The sequence below is a fragment of the Thunnus albacares genome, chromosome 11 (genome assembly GCF_914725855.1).
Source record: "Thunnus albacares chromosome 11, fThuAlb1.1, whole genome shotgun sequence".
Classification (NCBI taxonomy): Eukaryota; Metazoa; Chordata; class Actinopteri; order Scombriformes; family Scombridae; genus Thunnus; species Thunnus albacares.
Genome location: NC_058116.1, coordinates 30520163 through 30540225, shown reverse-complemented (window position 1 = coordinate 30540225; position 20063 = coordinate 30520163). Strand labels below are relative to the sequence as shown.

At 39.9% G+C, this 20063-nt stretch overlaps 2 protein-coding genes across 4 annotated transcripts in view; both read right to left on the bottom strand.

Moving 5' to 3' along the window:
- LOC122992125 (NACHT, LRR and PYD domains-containing protein 12-like) overlaps window positions 1-5586 on the bottom strand; it is a 31470-nt gene extending 25884 nt beyond the window's left edge. Inside the window, exons 1-2 of the mRNA XM_044365734.1 lie at window positions 5260-5586; window positions 2050-2148 (exon numbers count right to left, since the gene is read on the bottom strand). The gene's annotated coding sequence lies outside the window, so the exon portion shown is untranslated. The remainder of the gene's footprint in view (window positions 1-2049; window positions 2149-5259) is intronic.
- A 100-nt stretch (window positions 5587-5686) lies between these two features.
- Window positions 5687-11221, bottom strand: LOC122992124 (4F2 cell-surface antigen heavy chain-like). 3 transcript variants are annotated; one of them, XM_044365730.1, is made up of 11 exons: window positions 11115-11221; window positions 10486-10645; window positions 10194-10360; window positions 8737-8910; window positions 8505-8599; window positions 8239-8375; window positions 7346-7455; window positions 6825-7012; window positions 6680-6733; window positions 6382-6601; window positions 5687-6252 (listed from the first exon to the last, which is right to left on the bottom strand). In XM_044365730.1, exons 1-11 carry the CDS (start codon window positions 11146-11148, stop codon window positions 6086-6088), a joined length of 1506 nt encoding a protein of 501 aa, XP_044221665.1. In that variant the 5' UTR covers window positions 11149-11221; the 3' UTR covers window positions 5687-6085. The 3 variants fall into 3 exon arrangements, with proteins under 3 accessions (XP_044221665.1, XP_044221664.1, XP_044221666.1); XM_044365729.1 differs by having other exon boundaries at window positions 11075-11203; XM_044365731.1 differs by having other exon boundaries at window positions 11063-11160.
- Window positions 11222-20063: the final 8842 nt, after the last annotated feature.

Sequence of the window (20063 nt, the reverse complement as noted above, 5' to 3'; positions counted from 1 at the left end):
CTTTGGTTCTTGCACATCTAAATTAATATTTCTGGCTCCTCATCAGTCTCCTTCAGTATCAAAGTAAAGCAGTGATGTCTGTAGATTCATGGCTACACTGCAAACTGAGAATAAAAATAAACTGATAATAAATAATTCTGGATACTTTTAATGGCGCCATTTTGTCAACATGTAAACAAATATAGGCCAAAAATCAAGTTGCAGCCCACAGCTAACTTGCTGAATCCATGGCAACACTATACTTCCTGTTTATATCCCCCTAAAGCATTATGGGAACTGTTGTTCTAAAATTGAGAGCATGATTATCCATCAGTGATGTGTAAGTATGTCTGTTGTGAAATAAAGGTGGCTGGTGTTTGCTACCGACTGGTATCTGTCAGAATAAAGAGCAGCCAATAGCAGAGAAGCTGTTCAGTTGTAGCTGCTTTCACCAGCAGATGGCAGCATTATTCTGTTGCTGTTGGAAACTGTGATTGACTGACCTGCTGCATGTAAAGTCGTTCTGGTTTCTGAGATGTCCCTGCACAGGTGACTCAATCGTCAACAAGTCTCAACAGTATGCCTGCATGAAGACTCTGGACAATAAATCTAATCTGTTTAATTTGTATGATAAAGAATGACTTATTGAATAACTAACTGTGACTAATGTTAAATCTTTGTTTTGAAATCAAATATGGCTGAACTGTAGGCAGTAACGATGGGAAAATGTTTTAATGCTCTGTTAAAAGATGCTGAAAATGAAAATAAAAATACATTATGAATGTGTCCTTTCAATGACGTTTACAGCTACAGAAAACTGAACTAAACTGAACTAAGTGTGTGTATGAGAGAGTCATTTCTGTGGTGCATTCACATGCTGGTGTGATAAAACATTAAGACGTTCAGGATTGCATCTTTTCAAAACAGTCAAAAATTAAAGTTATCTACCTACCATCAGTAGTATGTAGTAGGTGTTAACAGCTCCACCAAATAGTGATTTTTAAACTTCTCACATGCTTTCATTTCAATAAATGTTCAAATGATCCAATATTTCAGCAAAAATCAAAGATTAGAGAAAAAGTCCAGAAACTGAAAACAGATTTGTGTATCAGAACTTTGTTTTTTCTTCTTTCCTCTCCCATTAATCATCTCACCACCCCTCAGATTTATCTGCTGACCCTTTGGAGGGGCCCCGACCCCTAGGTTGGGAACCACTGGACTAAACTAGCTAACTGTATATAAAGTAGTGTAAACTAGCTCCACCTCCAGCAGCTACAACAGTAACATGCTGCTCTAACACTGATGCTTCACTATTAATAATCTAATGATGTCATATATAATAATATATCAGTCAGAGGGACCAAACCACTACTTTTACTGCAATACTTTAACTACATCAAGCTCATAATACTTATGTACTTTTACTGCAATACTTGAACTACATCAAGCTCATAATACTTATGTACTTTTACTGCAATACTTTAACTACATCAAGCTCATAATACTTATGTACTTTTACTGTAATACTTTAACTACATCAAGCTCATAATACTTATGTACTTTTACTGCAATACTTTAACTACATCAAGCTCATAATACTTATGTACTTTTACTGCAATACTTTAACTACATCAAGCTCATAATACTTATGTACTTTTACTGCAATATTTTAACTACATCAAGCTCATAATACTTATGTACTTTTACTGTAGTAGGATTTTTCATGCAGGACTTTTACTTGTAATGGAGTATTTTTACATTGCTGTATCGGTACTTTTACTTCAGTAATGAATCTGAATACTTCTTCCACTGCTGCTTTTGGACACAACTCTAAATGAATGCTAATGTCTGCTGGATGTGTAAATAAACAGCTGTTGTTCATCATTTGTTCTGACTGTACAGTTACTGAAACAGGAAGTGGGTCTCCGGTCCTCAAACATTGTTGAAATAATTAAGACTTATTGGTGTGAAATGATCTTGGCTTCCCCTGTTCCTCCAGCACAGGTGGCAGATTGAATACAGTCCTTCGTTTTGATGAGAACATGAGTTATGAATCAGAGCCGTCATCACCTGGTGCAGGATTACAGCTGAGCAGATTGTCCTTTTTCTTCCTCAGAGGCTTCAGAAATTGAAAAGCACTATGATCCCAGGATATGTGACTGCCGGAGCCTGTGAACAGCACACAAGGGACAGAGGATTAAGGGGAATTATTCTAAATAGCAGGATATAATCTTTCTTGCGTGTAATTGGTCTGTTATAGCACTGCTCCAAACTAATAAAGGGTGATGCAGGAAATGGTTGAGTAACCACTGAGGCACTTGGTTCACGTAGCTGGGTTGACCAAGGGATCTTCTAATGGTCGGTATGAACAGGAGGAACGAACGAAGAGACTTCAAGCAGCAACTTTACAATGTTGACATACTTATTGTAATGTTTACTCTTATTGTCAAGTGGGCTACATAACAAAACAACGTGCAGAATGCTACAGCTTTATTTCATATCTGCATGATGTCATCAGGACGTCTGATTAAACTCATAATAATTATTCCATCCACATTACTGAGTGACATTAATATCTCAGACCGCAGAGGAAATAGAGGCCAATTAAATCAGGTAGATCTTTTCAAAAAGTGATGATTGATAATCACCTTAACATTTAATAATAATTATGAGATCAGGAAGTCACGATTAGGAGATAAGGCCTCCAATTTGTTTCCTCTGGTGAATGCAATGTGCTTCCATACAACACAAAGCTGCAATACGGAATGTTAATCAACTTAAATGTTAAGTGAGAGAAAGCCTGTCTATCCCCGTTAACGAGCAACGATGTCGTCACCTCAGTGTCTGCACTCCCTGCATGCAGAGCAGAGCCTTTACTCAAGTATTCTCACACTGTTTGGTTTGTGAATCAGAATTTAAGTTGTCTTCATGTTTCTATCATTCAGCAATTATGTTTGAGTTTTGCAAGATGGTTTAAAGTTATCTTAGTGTTTTAGTCTTAATTGGCTCCTAATTGCTTGATTGACTGATGTGTTTCACAGTTGTATAACTGTAAACTGTAGTAATGTGAAGGTGCAATATTGTGCATTAATGTTTGTGAGTTATGTAGTTAATTTCAGCACTGAGATGAAGATGATAATACGTGAAGATTTCTAAGATGACTTGTGATTTAAAGGGCTGCAATAATTAACTTTGTTGCTCAAATATCAAGTTAATTCACATTTATGTTATTACACATCATATGTTGTTATTTTCTCCTCTGTAGACCACAAACATAATCACACTCATAACCATCCTGCTGTCGACATTTAGTATATAATATATATTATACATCTGTCAGCTGCTCTGCCTACAATAAATGACCTGAGGAGTGTTTGCTGTGTACAGTTGTTTACATTTTAACTGTAACTGAACTTGAGACAAACAGTGAAGATGTGAGTGTGTGTGGACACAGATACAACATGGTTTCATTGTGTTGTTGTGGCACCAACTTGGATCGAAATGTCTGCTTGAATACATTTTGTTGCTTGGACTAGTAGAAGAAGTATTCAGATCTTTTACTTAAGTAAAAGTAGAAATACCACAATGTAAAAATACTCCATTACAAGTAAAATTCATACAATTAGAATCCTACTTAAGTAAAAGTACACAAGTATTACCAAGTTATACCTAATACGAAGTATTACAGCATGAAAAAACAGGTTCATTTAACAGCTGCCTGTTGTTTTAGGGTTAATACAGAGTTAAAAAGTTGTAAACGTATCCTCAGGGATCTACTGACTGCAAGTTGGATAATATTGCTGAAACACAGTAAAACCGACAATATATCTGTTGCAGTAAGTCATTCATGGTGAAGGGTTGATGTGTCATAACAACACTGTTTTTGTTAGTTTTTTAGATTAATTTTCTATTATTACTATTATAATTCTTATTATAGCTTATGTTTGCTTATTATTTAATTATTGAGTCAATTATCTTTTAATTTCTTTTCCTGACAGATTATGTTGGTGGATAGGAAGGTGAAACATGGTGGGATTTGTGGTCATTTAGGCAACTTTCAGACTAACATCAGCTCTGCATGAAAAAAAAAACAGCCCTATCATAAGCTGGTTCACCTTTTGTTGCGATGTGACGTCATCTAGCAAGGTGCTGTGTTGGCCAATCACATGCATGCAGGAACGCACATTCCTGGTGGACCGCTTTGTAACGTGAACGCTGTGTTAACCTTCCAGAGTTGTAAAATCCTGTCTGTGAGTTTTACAAACCGCTGTGTGGTGTTTTGGCGTCTGATAAGCCTTTAAATGCATTAATCTGTAGCTCCAACTCAACTTCCTGGATCATATTGTCTTGTATCATTCTCACTGGTACCTTAAAGGCAGAATGAGTAGTAAAAAATGTATAGACAAAAATAATCCCTCTTAATCACTTCTTATGAGCCAGTAGAAGTGTGTGGTGGTGTATTTATCTGCAGAGACTCTGGATGTTTCTGGGCATCAACCTTTGGGCAGCAGGTGTGTAGCCTCCAGCCAATAACAGCGCTCAGGGTGTGAGGGCGACATTGGGCTGCGTTCTGGCAACTGCGGTCGGGGGCTTCTGGTGTTGTTGAGCTGGGGAGGAGGGGCCAACTTTGAATGTTGTGTCCCGCTCGCTTCTGCCTTTAAACAACACGCCCAGCCTTAGTTTCTGATTTTCCTCTGTGCCTGGGGTTTAGTCACCAGCAATCATTTCTTTGAGACACTTGAAATATCTTTTGTCAGCCGTCGTTCAGTGAATCATCCCTCAAAGCTCCCCAAAATCAGTTTTGTTTGTTTACTAATCAGTGAATTTGAGTGTTTGGAACAAAAACATACAGACGCTCGAGACACAATACCACATGATTGCTCATATGCACTCAAAACGAGAGTTCCTCTGATGATGTAGCTCTCCGCTGTGGAGTTAAAAGGCTGCCAGAAGTGGCAGCAAATAGAGACGCTGTTCATAAACAACACATTTCCATCGCAGCTTCTCTAGAGTCATTTCAGCCCTTCTGACAAATACATGTGATTCATCTTCTCTTCTTTAACAACCTGATGCACCAGATGGGTTTGTTACACAGAACGTTTGGAAAAGGGCCGGCACTTTCAAAAAGCACTTCTCATTTAATCTCGTGATCTTGTGAATCCAGCTGCCCTGCGAGGTTATTCCTTTAAAGGTGCAGTGTGTAGAATTTAGAGGCATCTAGCGGATACTACTAGCTAGCATATAATCAGCTGAAAACAAGAATCATTGTATTTTCGTTACCTTAGAATGAGCTAGTCCTCTTCCACAGAGCCCGCCATGTTGCACCACCATGTTTCTACAGTAGCCCAGCAATCTGCAACCTCATTGCTAGGTGGCACTAAATCCTAGGGACTGGTCCTTTAAGGCAGCAGTGGATAAAATGAAGAAGCAGCATTCTGACAGCTTGGTCAGGACACATGGAGGTAATTTCCTCTCCAGTCTCTACTCACATTATTTCCAGACTTTAATCTTCTTGCCACTGAGACTCAAAATGAGATTCAGACGGAGGATTTGAGGTTCGTCGCTGTGCTCCTGTCACCAGCATCCTTACATCTCCGGTCTCTCGCTCCTTCTCTCAAACACCTTTTACAGACTGTTACAGAACACACCAGTCTGGTATCACACGGGGGATGATTGTGTAGAATTAAATCTCTCACTGACACTTTTCTGACTGCAAACACTAATTATTATTCAAAACAGAGTCTTCATATCTGTCCTTGTCACATCGCTCTTAAAACCTTTTAAACCACAGTCACAGTCACATGTTGTCAAAGTTAACTTGTTTTTCCTGTGCATCACATGCCTTTCAGTGACAAAAACAGAGAACAGTGCATGAAAAACAAACAAACAAATCAGAACTGTTAATACAACAGAATTTCTTAAAATGTATCATAAAAAACCCACAAGGACTGAAGAAACGTCTGTCACACATCTGGACAATGTTCTGGATTTGAATGACAGCTTTTTCATTGACTGTTCAGTCTAATAAACTGATAGAAAGTCTTCTATGTTGTGGTAAAGAGAAATGTTCTGTATCTTTTGAATTTGCCACCTTATTCCTTCAGGATTAGGACTGACTGACTGGTGTCCTGTTAAAAAAACAAGCAGGATACTCCAGCAGGACTCCTCGTCTGGGTGCCAGGATGATTCTGTCCAGGCTGACTGTGGATTCTGCCTCCAGGCTCGGGTCAGTTGACAGCTTGACCTTGACTTTCTCTGGCAACACTAGTCCCACTGCAGGAACGAAGAAAATGGTGTTAAGATCGAGATCTGTTGCGTTTTGACCTCCTTCTGTTAGACGATTGTGAAAAATCACAAAGACGAAGGTAACACATCTTAACGAGACGTTTCTGTTGAACTTGCCTGTAGGTTCCGGTGTGAGTGAGAGTCTCTCAGACGCTGCTCCCCAGTTGACGGCTGTTATGTATCTCTCGCTCTGGTCCCACATGCGGAGGAAAGCGAGGGAGGAGGCGCGGGAGTGGAGAGGGTAGAAGTCGCCGTTGAGGAGAGAAGGCTTTTTGCCTCGCAGTTCGCTGAGGGATCTGAACCACTTCCTCATAGCAACGTGTTTCTTCCGCTCAGCCTGTAAATGTGAGAATTGAGGACATTTTTTTTTTTTTTAATATAAACACAATTAATGTTTTTGACACTCAATTCTTACCTCAACAGCTCCTTCAGCAGGTTCCTTCTCTATGTCCCAAACCATCTTTCCACCCTGATGAGGGAACAAAGATGCGAGGTTACACCCTGCAGCAGCTGTAAGGTTGTTGAAACATCTGTACACCTGCTGTGTTTTTATTGCTTACCTGCGCCTGAAGGCCGATCTCGTCTTCGTAGGTGAACACCGGAGTTCCCGGCATGGTGAACAGCAGGAGTTGGTAGAGACGGATCAGGTCTTGTTTAGACAGCTGGTCCAGTCGGGCGGCACCGAGACCCCAGCCCACGTTTCTCTGCTGAGAGTGAAGGATGTTCATGTCCTTGATGTGCTCCACACCTGCATATTCAGGTCAAATTATCACCTGCGATGCACCATCTGTGTGCAACTGTTAGTTCTTCATTTAGACACCATGAGAGTAAAAATGGAGGAACAGCAGGGAATAAAACAGGTATTCTGTTGAAAAACGCTGCATGAATAACAGCGAGCCATATATAATAAACAGAATGATGTATGATTCAATACAAAGAATATAGAAAAATGAATGAAAAATCAAAATTAATTAATGTAATCTGTTCAAAATATTGTGATATTTTGTATGTTGCATAAGAGAAAGCAGCCAAAAAACTAAGGAAGATAAACTGTGGCAGACAAACAGACACTACTGTCTACCCCCTGTTCTGGAGCTGAGCAGGTCAGACAGGACGAGATCGACACCAGAGGAAGTGATGAGCTGAGACACCTCTGCAGCTGAAACACCTTCCACCACACCCATCAGCAGCCTGAGAGAAACAGAATGTGGTACAATTAGTCACATTACAGGTTTCACTGGTGACACTGTTTCAGCCAGTTGAAAGGTGAAAAATATAAGATATGTAAAGAATTTTAGCATTTTGAAATACATCCTTAAATGTTGAGGTCTGACTTAAAGTCTATTTTGTGTCGTTCCTCAAAGCCGCCACAAGGTGTCGCTTTACCATGAGCGTGCTTTCTGTGGATGCTTTCCCTGATCCATCTCTCCCCGGGCTCTTTCATACAGAGATCCGGCATTATAGCCACACAGAATATCTGTAATTAAGCCGCCTTTGCTTGTTTACACTGAACCAAACAAAGCTGGCATAATGCCGCCCCTGTGTGTGCTTTTACATTGCATGCCGGTGTTCTGGATTCAGAGGTGTGATGTGTAACACAACAGCGTTAGCTTCCTGTCCTTTTTCCTAAGAAAGTTCAGTCTGACTAATTCTGCAACAGGGCAACTCTGCTAACAAAAACTAAATGCTAATTGTAGCTTCCTGAAACAGCTGATATTTAAATTATATCACTCACTCACACCCAGATAGACTCTAAATGTCTCTCTGCTCTTCCACACAGCAGTTTATATAGTTTATATAGTCATTAAAGGACGTCTATACTATCATACTAGTGTTCAAAAATGCTTTTTTATGTCTGCAGGAAAATAGTGAATTTTATTCAAAGGTCTTGCAAATGAAACATTCAGTGTTCCTGCAGAGATTTGTTTACTTATGTAGAACCGAAGTTAGTCTAAAAGTGGCAGCTGTTGTTACCTCTTCTTGGTGTCCTCAGTGTTGTCGCCCTGGACGGCAGACTGCAGCTTTGACCAATCAGGAGACATGGAGGCATGACTGAGGTCAGATATCTTGATGCCGTCAACACCCAACCGCAGCCAGTGAGCCGCTGCAGTCTGGAAGAGAACAGCAGCAAGAACAGTCTAATGACATGACAGATACATCTTAGAGTGAGTGTCTCACTTTCACACATTTGAAGTCAGTGAATGAAGGATCGCTATAAATTATGTGTGTTTGTGTCCTACTGTGACTTTCTCCATCACATCGTCAAGATCACCCGTTCTGAACCAGGGAGAAGCTCCCAGGTAGTTTGGAGTCAGGTCAAGAACCACAGAAATGCCTGAGAGGAAAAGGATCAAAACAGTTTGCTTACAACACCTGGAGTTGATCCAAATTCTAGCTAACGTGTTACTACTGACTGTGAATGATTCAAGCTTTTAAAGTCATATAAGTGATCTCAGTTGTGTGATGAGCTACCCTTCTTGTGGGCCTTTTCCAGCAGGGCAACCAGGGCTGCTTCTGTTCCCTGGGTCGGGTTGATCTCTGTCAGATTCAGGGTGTCCAGCTGGTCGACCTGTATGGTGTGAAGAGGGCCCAGAACCAGGCCTTTCACCCCCAACTCGCTGATGTAGTCCAACTTTTTCTCAACACCTAGAGACAAATAGAGAGATGAGGGGAGAATGAAATGTCATGTGTGTGGGAATTTCAGGAGCATCTGCTGGCCATGTGAAGTCTGAGCACAATTTTCTATATGAAAACAACACCAAGTCACGTGCAGTTGTTGAAGTTCTTCCCAAAGCCTGTCGGAAACCTGAGTGCTCCCTAATAATTCACTTTAAGAACAGCAGGACAATCTGTCCTCTGTTCCTGCCTCTTGAGAAAAACCTACATGGTTCAAATAAAAATTGGAAAATGAAGGATAATAATTGTGACTTTCTCTTTAACCTCTTAAACTCCACAAGGACGCCGGCTTTCTTGGCCAACATTACTGTCTTTCAGAGGCTGTAGCGGGCTCAAAGTCAGAGTGAAGACACTGGTATCATATGAAACTAGATGACCTAAGGCATCCACTGGTACCACGTCATGCTAGCTTGTGAGGGGGGACAAATAACGCTCCAACGTTAGGCTAACTTTTGGTGAGGGGAAAACTGGCGTGGCCATGTTTCAAAGGGGTCCCTTGACCTCTCACCTCAAGATATCTGAATGAAAATGGATTGTATGGGTACCCACGAGTCTCCCCTTTACAGATATGCCAACTTCTTGCTAATCCTATGTAGTTTTGGGCAAAAACCATGTAGTTTTTTGCATGCAGTATAAATGTGTTATTTTCACCTATTCTAAAATTGATGTATTTGAATATTTCTGCATACTGCGGTCACTAAACAGTCTTGGAATTACATAAATTTGGTCTGACTGGAAAGCTGAGACTCTTGTGGATTCAATGAGCCCAATTGTAATCATGTGTGATGAAGTTAGTCCCCATAGTAGCCATTTCATTGTAGTGAGACTATTTCTTAAAGCTTGACCTCACTGTATAAAACGACCTGTTGTGACCTCTAGAATAAGCTCATGAAACTAGAGACTGAGGGCATCCAGAGGATGTATGGCTTTCCTGGGTATATGGACAATAAGGGAGTTTCTGAGTAATGTCCAGAACAGAAGTGCTTGCCATTGCTGAAAAATGCAGTTCTTATAGAAATCTCCAAATGTCAAAAGTTTTTGATACCAAATCACAGCATGATTTTTTTCTGTGGTGTTCCTCAAGGTCTTGGTGTCTTAATGGTGTCCCAAAAATTGCTGCAACAAATTATGAGACATAATTGAGCATGTGAATGATCATCATATACTTCCATCATAATGTTCAGCAGCAAGATAGGGCATCATCCTTAAAATTTTCAGTCTGTAAGGAACAAAAACATTACTCTATACTCTACCTGCCAGTCCGTCAGAGAAGGCCACAAGGTCAGATATCTGGTACAGAGGTCCTTTGTTCCACCAGTTCATCTCAGAGACGGGTTTGCAGCCAGGGGTCAGGACTATGTAAAGTATTTCTCCAACCAGGACCACGATGAAAAGCCCAAACACTAGCCAAAACACCGGTCTAAGCAGGAAAGGATGAGCGTGGGGGGAAAAATGTTAAACACCTCTGTTGGATTTATGCCACATGAAAATACAAGACTTGTAACTAATATGTGTTTATAGGAACTGTTGTCCAGCAGCTCTTACCCTAGAGTGCCAGCATCCTTCATCAGCTCATCTGTAGACAGAACCTTCCGCTTGAGGCTGCCATTTTTGTTTCGGCCTACAGTCTGGACGTCACCTGTCATCTCATGTAGCTCCACTTCTTTAATATCAACCTCAGTGTACTTATTCATGGTGATAGAGACTGAGAAACACAGTGTTGGATAAAAGAGGAAAAATAACACATTGTCAATTTATTTTGATTTTGTCTCCTCTCCAGGGCAGAGACTGTGGGCGCTGAACACAAAACTGTTATACAGCCAAACATAGGACCCAAAATCTGATCAATTTTAAGAGAAAAATAAAACCTCTTAAAGACAGGGGGTTTCTTACAGTCATTTGAATTGTTAGTCTAACATCTGATCTATAGCTAGCCCCTGGTTAAGAAGTAAAAACAAAAGCTAAACTCATATAACGTTGGCTAATTTCTAATGTTAAATGAGGGTTGCTAAGTAACGCTTGCAACTGTCCTGCTAACAGCAGTTAGCTTTCATTTTCGAGCGGTTTTTCTCAACCGTTAAAGCTGAGAAAAACCTAAACCCGCTGGAAAATAAATACTAACCTGTTTACTTACACACTACTTCGTATTTATAGTATTTGCTGTTGTAACAAACCATTAACATAGACAGGCAGCTCTTGGAAATGCATGTGTCCCGCAGGTGTCTAATAAAACGGCGCTTTCTTCAGTTGGCTTAAACAACGGAAGCACTGTACTTAATCTTCACAATAAGAGTGCAATGTACTATTCAGAAAAGACCCCTGATTAAAACTGATTATAACTAAGTTATTTCTACAGTCTGTGGATTAAAATGAGAGTCTCCATCTATCATTGACTGCTAATGAAATGTCTGGTTTTAGCACCACTTTTAGGCAATTATTTCTGTGTATTATGGCACTATGTATCAGAGATGAGGATGTGTAACCATTCTAAAAATCCATGGTTGGGTTCATACCTCTTTTTTTGAGGTGGGGTGGGAGGTTGAATAAGAAAAAATGGGGGAAAAAATGTCTGAGTTTTATTAAATTAACTACAATTTGGAATATCAAGAATATATACAATACAATAAATTTTGATGAGGATCAGTCCCCACATGAACTAAGTAAACAAAACTACCGTATTTCCTCGAATAGTGGCCGGGGCCTTTATTTATCTCAACTGCAGAGGATACCAGACCTTTATTGGAAGCAGGCTTATATTAGAGACAGGCATTTATTTCTGATTCCCTCTGATAGGTATATTTGCTCATATTTTTATTAAGAAGCCTCCTTGTTTTCTGATCTGCTTCCGTTTACTCTGTTATTTTTTTGTTACTGCATTAATGTTAATTACGGTAATCTGCATCAGCATCAGAGACTTCCGCCGACCGAACCGGCTAACTTCCGGTTAGCTCTTCGCTAACTTGAATGGGGATAAAAAAATAGTTACGTTAATGCTGATAGTGAAATGAGTCAAATCAGATTCTTTGAGTGGCAGTGCAAATGCCAGATTGTGAGCAGCGAGCAGCTCATCCTCTTTCACTGTGTCCAGCCCGCGCATTGCACAGAGGAACAGAAGCCTACTGTCCGCTAGCTGTAGCTAACTGTCCGCTAGCTAACTGTTTTTAATGTAGGTTAAGATAAGAATCACGCAGAAACAAAACAGCCACAAAAGAAGTGAGGAGCAGGAGGAAGAGAAATCAGTTCAAGTTCAGCCATCATTCTCAACCCAGACACCTCCTCCTGCACTAGTTTCTCCTCATCAAGTACTGAGTAGTCACGACACTTACGTGGCTGCTAATTCAGCCGCAACAAGCTGTAAGTTACTGTTGAAAGACTGTTTTCACCTCTCAGTCAGATAAAAACTGGCATCGGGGCATCAATGATGACACACAGACTGGACTTTGTCCCTGCTCTCCTTTGAAAGAGAACTGAGTCGTTTGACTGTAATAAAAATAATTTGTGTTCTGCACCAAGCCCCGTCATCTCCTGCTGTAATCATCAAGAGTAATCTTGCAGTTTCTGACTGTTGTAGCCTATTTCAATATTATTGTTCATTATTTTTGTTGGGTGTACAATTAGATTTCAAGCTGATGATGGTGTGTGTGTCTTCGGTATCAAATATAATAATGATACTTTATGTTTATTATTGAGGTCATAATGAGTGGTGGTTGTGTACTGGGGATGCGTTATTTTGAATGGTGTTCCTAATGTGTTGCCCCCCTTACGTATGTTAATAGAGTGAGCAAAATATAAGAAACACTTTTAGAATTATCACCTTTCTGGCAATGTCAACAAAAACTGAAAATGAATAAGCTTTGTAAATATAGAATTTATGGCAGAGCTGTTGTATTGGATTGCATTAGATTGAACAGATGCACCTAATGAAGTGGATATTAGATATTTCTCTTTCCTGACTGGGAGTGGGAAGAGGATTGGGAGAATACATAAAAAATGTAAATCTATATGACTGCAAGTTTAAATATGTGGGATTAGGTACATATGTTCACATGTATGCTTTTTTTTCCTTATTAAACAAAGAAAATGAAGATTATTTCTGTCTTCACCAGTTCAAGCTTGAACCAACCTATTTATTGAATTTTCTTCATCCTCTTTCATCATTTTAAACTCATATTTTAGGGACAGCTGGCAGGTGGAGAGTGAGTGGTGCTTATCTTCTTATTGTCATCTTTCATCAACACGTTTTAGCAGGCTATTATACAGGAAAAAATAAGTAGCAAACAGGATGTAGATTTGAGAAATGATCCTCCCATCAGGTGAACGAAGCTCTGCTGAGACTCTCCCTCTCTCTCTCTCTCTCTCTCTCTCTCTCTCTCTCTCTCCTCCACACATACGGACCCACCATCAGTCTCAGCAGCATCTCCTGTGTGTTTGCCAGCGCATCCACTCACTCTCCTCTTGGGTTGTTAAATGGAAACACGGACGTGCAGAGACACCGAGGCACAGTCTGGGATTCTGCTTTCATTTGGATTTAACATCACAACACTTGAAAGATGTCCGGTTAAGTTACCTCTGATCTTTTTTTAGCAGACAGGAATAACGAGATGGGGCTGCGAAGACATCGAAAACTGAGGTGAGTAAGAGGTAAGTTTGCTTTATTCCAGATTGCAATTATATTCCATAGCGAGGTCTCTTTATTAATAATACTCTCAAATAGTAGGATCCCTGTTAGAAATATACTGCTTTATCTCCAACACATCTTGTGTGTGTGCTCCTCTATAGTTAATTTATAGTGATATTATGTCATAATAAAGTAACAGTATCTCTACACCAGGATATGTGTATCTGCACTCCAAACATAGTGAGTGTATTGCAGGATTATGGTCTATAATTTTGTTCTGATCGATCTACAGTGTATCGTAGGATTTTTATAGGTTGGACTGCCTTTCTTGAATTCATGCATCTCATTTAAAAACTGAAGAAATTCATGTTTACTCAGTGAGGATGTCTTTTTCCTGCAGATATTTTACACATTTCATCTTTCTTTTGATGCTCTTTGCACAGGAGCAGGTGTAAAATGTTGGCAGAGCGTTTCTCCCCGCTGACTGCTCTCCTCTTCGTCTATGTGGCTTTACCAGCTGTGTGCTGTGAGTATTATCAGCCCTTCCTTCCTTCTATGACTTCCTCTGGCTTAATAACTTTCTATTGTTGTCTTTCTGCCGCACCAGCTCTTCTCCTGCTGAAAAGTCCCAAATCTGCCTTGCCTGGTTTATATTTCTACTAGAATAAACTGATATCATTTAATGAGCTGAATAGATAAATATAAAGCATTGCATTTAGCCATCCTAGAAACCCGCCAAAACGGATCTGCATCTGCGTGTCCAAGACACCCACACATGCATCCCAGTTACCGTAATTCAGATGCAAACTATGTGACAAATGGAAATCAATCTGCCTTTTTCCTGTGGGACATAATTATTCTAAGGTTGTATAGATGGCCCAGGGGAGGGGGGGAATAATTTAAAATAAATTATTCTCTAGTCATTTAATTAAAATGCCAAAGGTATTATCAGGGATATTGGTGCACATCCCAATGATGTGGTGAAGCATTTGATCATGTACACTTACAGTAATAGAGTATTCAGATCATTTACTTAGTGTCAACACCACATGAAAAGGCCAGAACAGCCTTTCAGAAATCTCATTGCATCACTACTAACATCTGATCGCAGCATGTCGTCTCCAGTTGACGATGATACGGTGTGACCAGTCTGATGTGGATCCTGATGATCTCTAATGACCGCCTTACGTTAAGTTAAGCCTTAAGTTACGGCTCCATCCTCATTGCTGCAGTGTCTCAGTGACAGATTCAATGGGTGGGTTGTGACTACAGGCAGTGACTCTGTTGACATCACGATTACATCCTTTGTCCTCCCCTTTAGCTCCTGCAGGCACGTTTCATGAACTTTGGATGTGCGAGGGCTGATCATCTCCTCATCATAAGCAGGAAAAGAGTCACTGCTGCCCTCTGGTGGTTTGATGCCGGGGGGGATAGTTGTGCAGTTGCTCTGTGTTCCTGTTTCTGTCTCATATGGTCCATATTCTACCTGGCATGTAGAGCGGCAGGGACTGGTTGCTTCATCATCTTGTCATCCGTAGTATTTGCCACATCTGGTTCGAAGGACCATGTTTTGAAGTGTGACTTCTAGTGTATTTATTGTCCCAGATGCTGACTGACAGTCACTACAGTGTGTCTGACAAGAACACGATGAGACAGTTTCCAGCGTTAGAGGAAGTTAATGAACCAGTGCAAAGTGGTTCCAGTGTTCTATTTCCCCTGTTTTCTGACTTCTTGAAGTTATGTTTGTGGCCCAAAGTGTAAATCTATGAAGATAAATAATTTCCTTCTGAAGAGACAGTCTTCTGTTTTATTATTTTGTCCATTTTGGTGATAATGATGTTGTATCAGCAGTAGTTTGATGTCATCACCTGACACGTTATCAGCGTTTTGATTGGCTGTTGCATGAAACTAGTTTCACAAAGTTGAGACTTTTGCAACAGTTGGGGCAGAGTTTCAGACAAGTTTCAAGTGCTTTGCAGAAGGTTTTACACCATGCAACTCAATTGCAACTTAATTTCACCTAAGTTTCAAGCAACTAAAGTTGCGTGAAAGTTTCACCGTGTAAATCCAGCTTTACACACTGTAACACTCTATCTTTAAGTAAATGTACTTAATTTCCACCACCGGTGTGCCAACGGACTCAAAGATGGCTCCCGTTCATTCCTATGAAAGTTGCTCAGTCGCGCAGTCGTGAAGCCAAAAAATAGTTTCCCGCTGTTAGAAATGACCTGGATGTTGCTCAGGCTTCCTGGTCGTTGGGCTCATAGAGCATGCTCACTAGAGACTTCCACTAGCTGAGCCGCTAACTTGGTTCTCCGCTCATTTGAATGGGGATAAAATAATTTAGTCGTTTGGCTCCTTTAGACTTTCCAAATGTTATTGGACCGAATGGATCAAATTCTGATGGTAAAACAAGTCACGACTTGACCAATTTGTCAAATTGGCTTCGCAGCCTGGCTCACTTCCTGCGGGTTTTATTCCTTGTTGTTGCACAAATTGCAGAGCTTTCTGGCACGAGGCTCTCACTGGCAGCTCATTAGCTTGAATTGCATCACCTCGCCTCTTGCGCACACACCCATCCAATTATAGAAACCCAAGCTGAAAAAAGAGCCACAGAATGTCATGTAGCACCTGGAGGTGCAATAAATGCACATAATAATGACAACACTGGAGGAAGTACTCAGATCCTTTACTTAAGTAAAAGTACTAATACAGCAATGTAAAAATACTCCGTTACAAGTATTGCAGTAAAAGTACATAAGTATTATGAGCTTGATGTAGTTAAAGTATTGCAGTTAAAGTACATAAGTATTATGAGCTTGATGTAGTTAAAGTATTGCAGTAAAAGTACATAAGTATTATGAGCTTGATGTAGTTAAAGTATTGCAGTAAAAGTACATAAGTATTATGAGCTTGATGTAGTTAAAGTATTGCAGTAAAAGTACATAAGTATTATGAGCTTGATGTAGTTAAAGTATTGCAGTAAAAGTACATAAGTATTCTGAGCTTGATGTAGTTAAAGTATTGCAGTAAAAGTACATAAGTATTATGAGCTTGATGTAGCTAAAGTATTGCAGTAAAAGTAGTGGTTTGGTCCCTCTGACTGATATATTATTATATATGACATCATTAGATTATTAATAGTGAAGCATCAGTGTTAGAGCAGCATGTTACTGTTGTAGCTGCTGGAGGTGGAGCTAGTTTACACTACTTTATATACAGTTAGCTAGTTTAGTCCAGTGGTTCCCAACCTAGGGGTCGGGCCCCTCCAAAGGGTCAGCAGATAAATCTGAGGGGTGGTGAGATGATTAATGGGAGAGGAAAGAAGAGAAAACAAAGTTCTGATACACAAATCTGTTTTCAGTTTTTGGACTTTTTCTCTAATCTTTGATTTTTGCTGAAATATTGGATCATTTGAACATTTATTGAAATGAAAGCATGTGAGAAGTTTAGAGGGAAAAATCACTATTTGGTGGAGCTCTTAACAACTCATAGACATGTGAAATGTGACCCCGACTACACACTGCTTTTTGTAAGACGTCAAAAGCCAAAAAGGTTGGAAACCACTGGTTTTCTTCTCCTCTCTCCCCTCACAATGGGCGTCACGGTGGCTAACAGTGGTTTAGCACTTGTCCTGGGTTCGAACACTGGCCGTCCCAGGTCCTTTCTGTGTGGAGTTCGTTTGTTCTCCCCGTGTTTGCGTGGGTTTCTGCCGGGTACTCCGGTTTCCTCCCGCCATCAAAGACATGCTTGTTAGGGTTCATACTTCCACATAAGTGATTCTTCTCGTCCTATTCTAGGAACCACAGGGGGAAGACGAAGCAGAAAGCTCATTGAGACACGTCCCTCCAACTTCAGTCTCGACCCCCGGGTTCCTAGACGCTCCAGCCTCTTTGTGATTCCATTTGGTCCCCGGTCGTCCCAACGCCATCGACCCCCTTCATCCCTCTCCGCGACCCCATCATCCCACCGTACATGACCCGGGCCAACCTTCAGCTCCCATTCATCCCCCGGCAATCGACCCCGCTTCATCTCTCTCCTCAATCCGCATCCAGCCCACCGTACACTCTCCTCATCAATCCCGAACCCGCTCGACGATCCAAATAAATCTACTTTCATGCCGTTCAAATGGTGTGGTCTTTGTTAGAGGAAAAAAAAATAAGTGAAAGAAAGATGACTGTACATCCATCCTCTCAGGCCTCCACGAACGTCACACACGTCTTCTGTGTTGACACGAAAGTAAAAAAGAATAGAAAATAATATTTACACGGCATAATCTGTTTGAGACACGACTGTCAAACTTCACCTTGTTGACTCAGTGAATAAATGATCACAGTGAGAGTGTTGACACAGAGAGTCTGATGTTGACAGAAAGGAATTCCACATCCAATCATATCATCATTTACAACCATAAACCAAACACAGTGTTTATTCATCTTTGGCTTCTGAGACGATTATCCAAACAAAAAGCAACATCTCTGCATCACGATGAGTTCTAGAGATTCATATTTCTTCTCTTTGTTCTGGAGTTTATCTTTGCACAGCCGTCCTGTCTGAGATCCGGTGGAGGACGGTCGTTATCAGGGGGAATGAGACGGTGCGCGTTTCTGAACAAAACATTTGAGGAGCCTTTTGTGTTGCAGCTGCGGCATTGATGCTTCAGATATGATACATTTTACTCTCTTGAGAGACGTCTGCAGCCACACAGCTTTCATAGTTTGGCATTAATCTGGATAATACAGGAAAAAAAGACGAGTTTATCCCCTTTGGACTTTGCATTTGTTTCCTTCCAGCCTTGTTGGTTCAGAGCAAAAATATTCAACATTCAACCTGCAGCACTTAAAACAAATATTTGATGTAAACTGAGGGATTTGCACCTGCTGCTCCTGCACAGTATTCACTCTATTAATTACTATTTTAATGGTAAGACAGGGCAAAGCACCTGCTTCTGTACTGCACATTTCCTTCATGAAGTGCTTTACATAAGCTGCTGATAACAGAATTACATAATAAAACGTCAGAATTATAAAAGTAAAATGTCAGAAATAAATCAGTATAAAAAGGAGAAATAATGAAACTGTCAGAGTGGCTTCAAAAACACATTAACTTCATTTAAAAGAAGTTGCACTTACATCCCAGTGCACAGTGTAGATTTACACTTACATATAATAGTGTTCATACTGAGAGCATCCTTACAATATTACTGTATAAATATTATGTATTTGTTAGAGAGAGAAAAAAGAATATATAACGGGGGAAATACTTCAAGACATTTTTTAGTACAACTCTGAACAGATTACAGCTGTTACTTTTATAATAATAACAATAATAATAATAATAATAATAATAATAATAATGAAAACATCTTACATATATAGCACATTTCATACGGGAAGATTCAATACAGTTTGCTTCACAAAACATAAAAAGACAGATGCAAGAATTTAAAAACATTTATAAAATTAACAGTGAATAAAATGACAGTTAAAGCTCGAATATGTAACAATTCCACATTAAAATGTCTAAAAACAACTAGACCTATGTTATATATGTTGTTGAGTTGTGTACTTACATTATCCCAAATGTTTCCAACAATGTTCAAACGCAGAGGTCAACTTATAGTAAAGGTTTGTAGATAAAAGCTATTTTAAAAAGACAAGTTTGAAGTTTTGTTTTAAAAGTTGTGTTGTACATTCAGTAATAGCTGTACAGTATACAGATGTGTGTCTACTTCTACAGTCAACTCACATAAAACGCATTCAGTTAAAGATCTTGTCTCTATTATTATAATTAATTGCCAGAATGTTTTTTTAGTATTTAAACGTTGAAGTCTTGAGGAACATCTCAGATCTTTTTGATGGTTTTTGTGTTACTGGCACTTTTGGTCTTCATCAGCCTCGTTTCTCTCAAGATAATTCTACTTTATGTTTATAGTTGAGGTTGCAGTGGGTGGTGATGGTGTACTGGAGGGCATTATATTTATATTTTGCCCCTGTGGACAAAATATCAGGAACATTTTTCAATATATTGCACGCCAGTTAGGGACGGTTGTGATGCAAAACGATGATGATTAGTGAGTATTTTTTAACTTGCTGGTAGGCAGATTTTGTTACCTTTGAACTGAGCCAAGCTAACTGTCTCCACCTGTTTCCAGTCTTTATGCTAAGCTAAGCTAACAGTCATATCTACTATACAGACATGAGATCGATATCAATCTTTTCATCTGTTCGTTTAAGTGCCGTGTTTTGGACGGTCACATTTTGGAAGACAAGGACACATTTCCTCTTCTTTTGTTTAGATGGGGTTTAAAATATCCTTTCATCATCATCTCCATCTGGGTAGTTACAGGAAATTAATCATTTCATTACCATATATAAGTAGACTAATGATGGTCTTTGTGTGGCTGAAGAATAAATGGTGATTATATAAAGAGCTGCCAGAGATTCCTCTACACGCATCATGGTCCATACTGTCAGGTTCATACTGCACGGCGAGGTTTTATTCT

Coding starts and splice junctions, on each gene's coding strand:
- LOC122992124 (XM_044365729.1), bottom strand. CDS start 11,123: ATGTTAATGGTTTGTTACAACAGCAAATACTATAAATACGAAGTAGTG. Junction 7,013..7,345: donor GCTCAGCTCCAGAACAGGGG/GTAGACAGTAGT, acceptor CTGAATATGCAG/GTGTGGAGCACATCAAGGAC. Junction 6,602..6,679: donor CTGCTGAAGGAGCTGTTGAG/GTAAGAATTGAG, acceptor TCACATTTACAG/GCTGAGCGGAAGAAACACGT.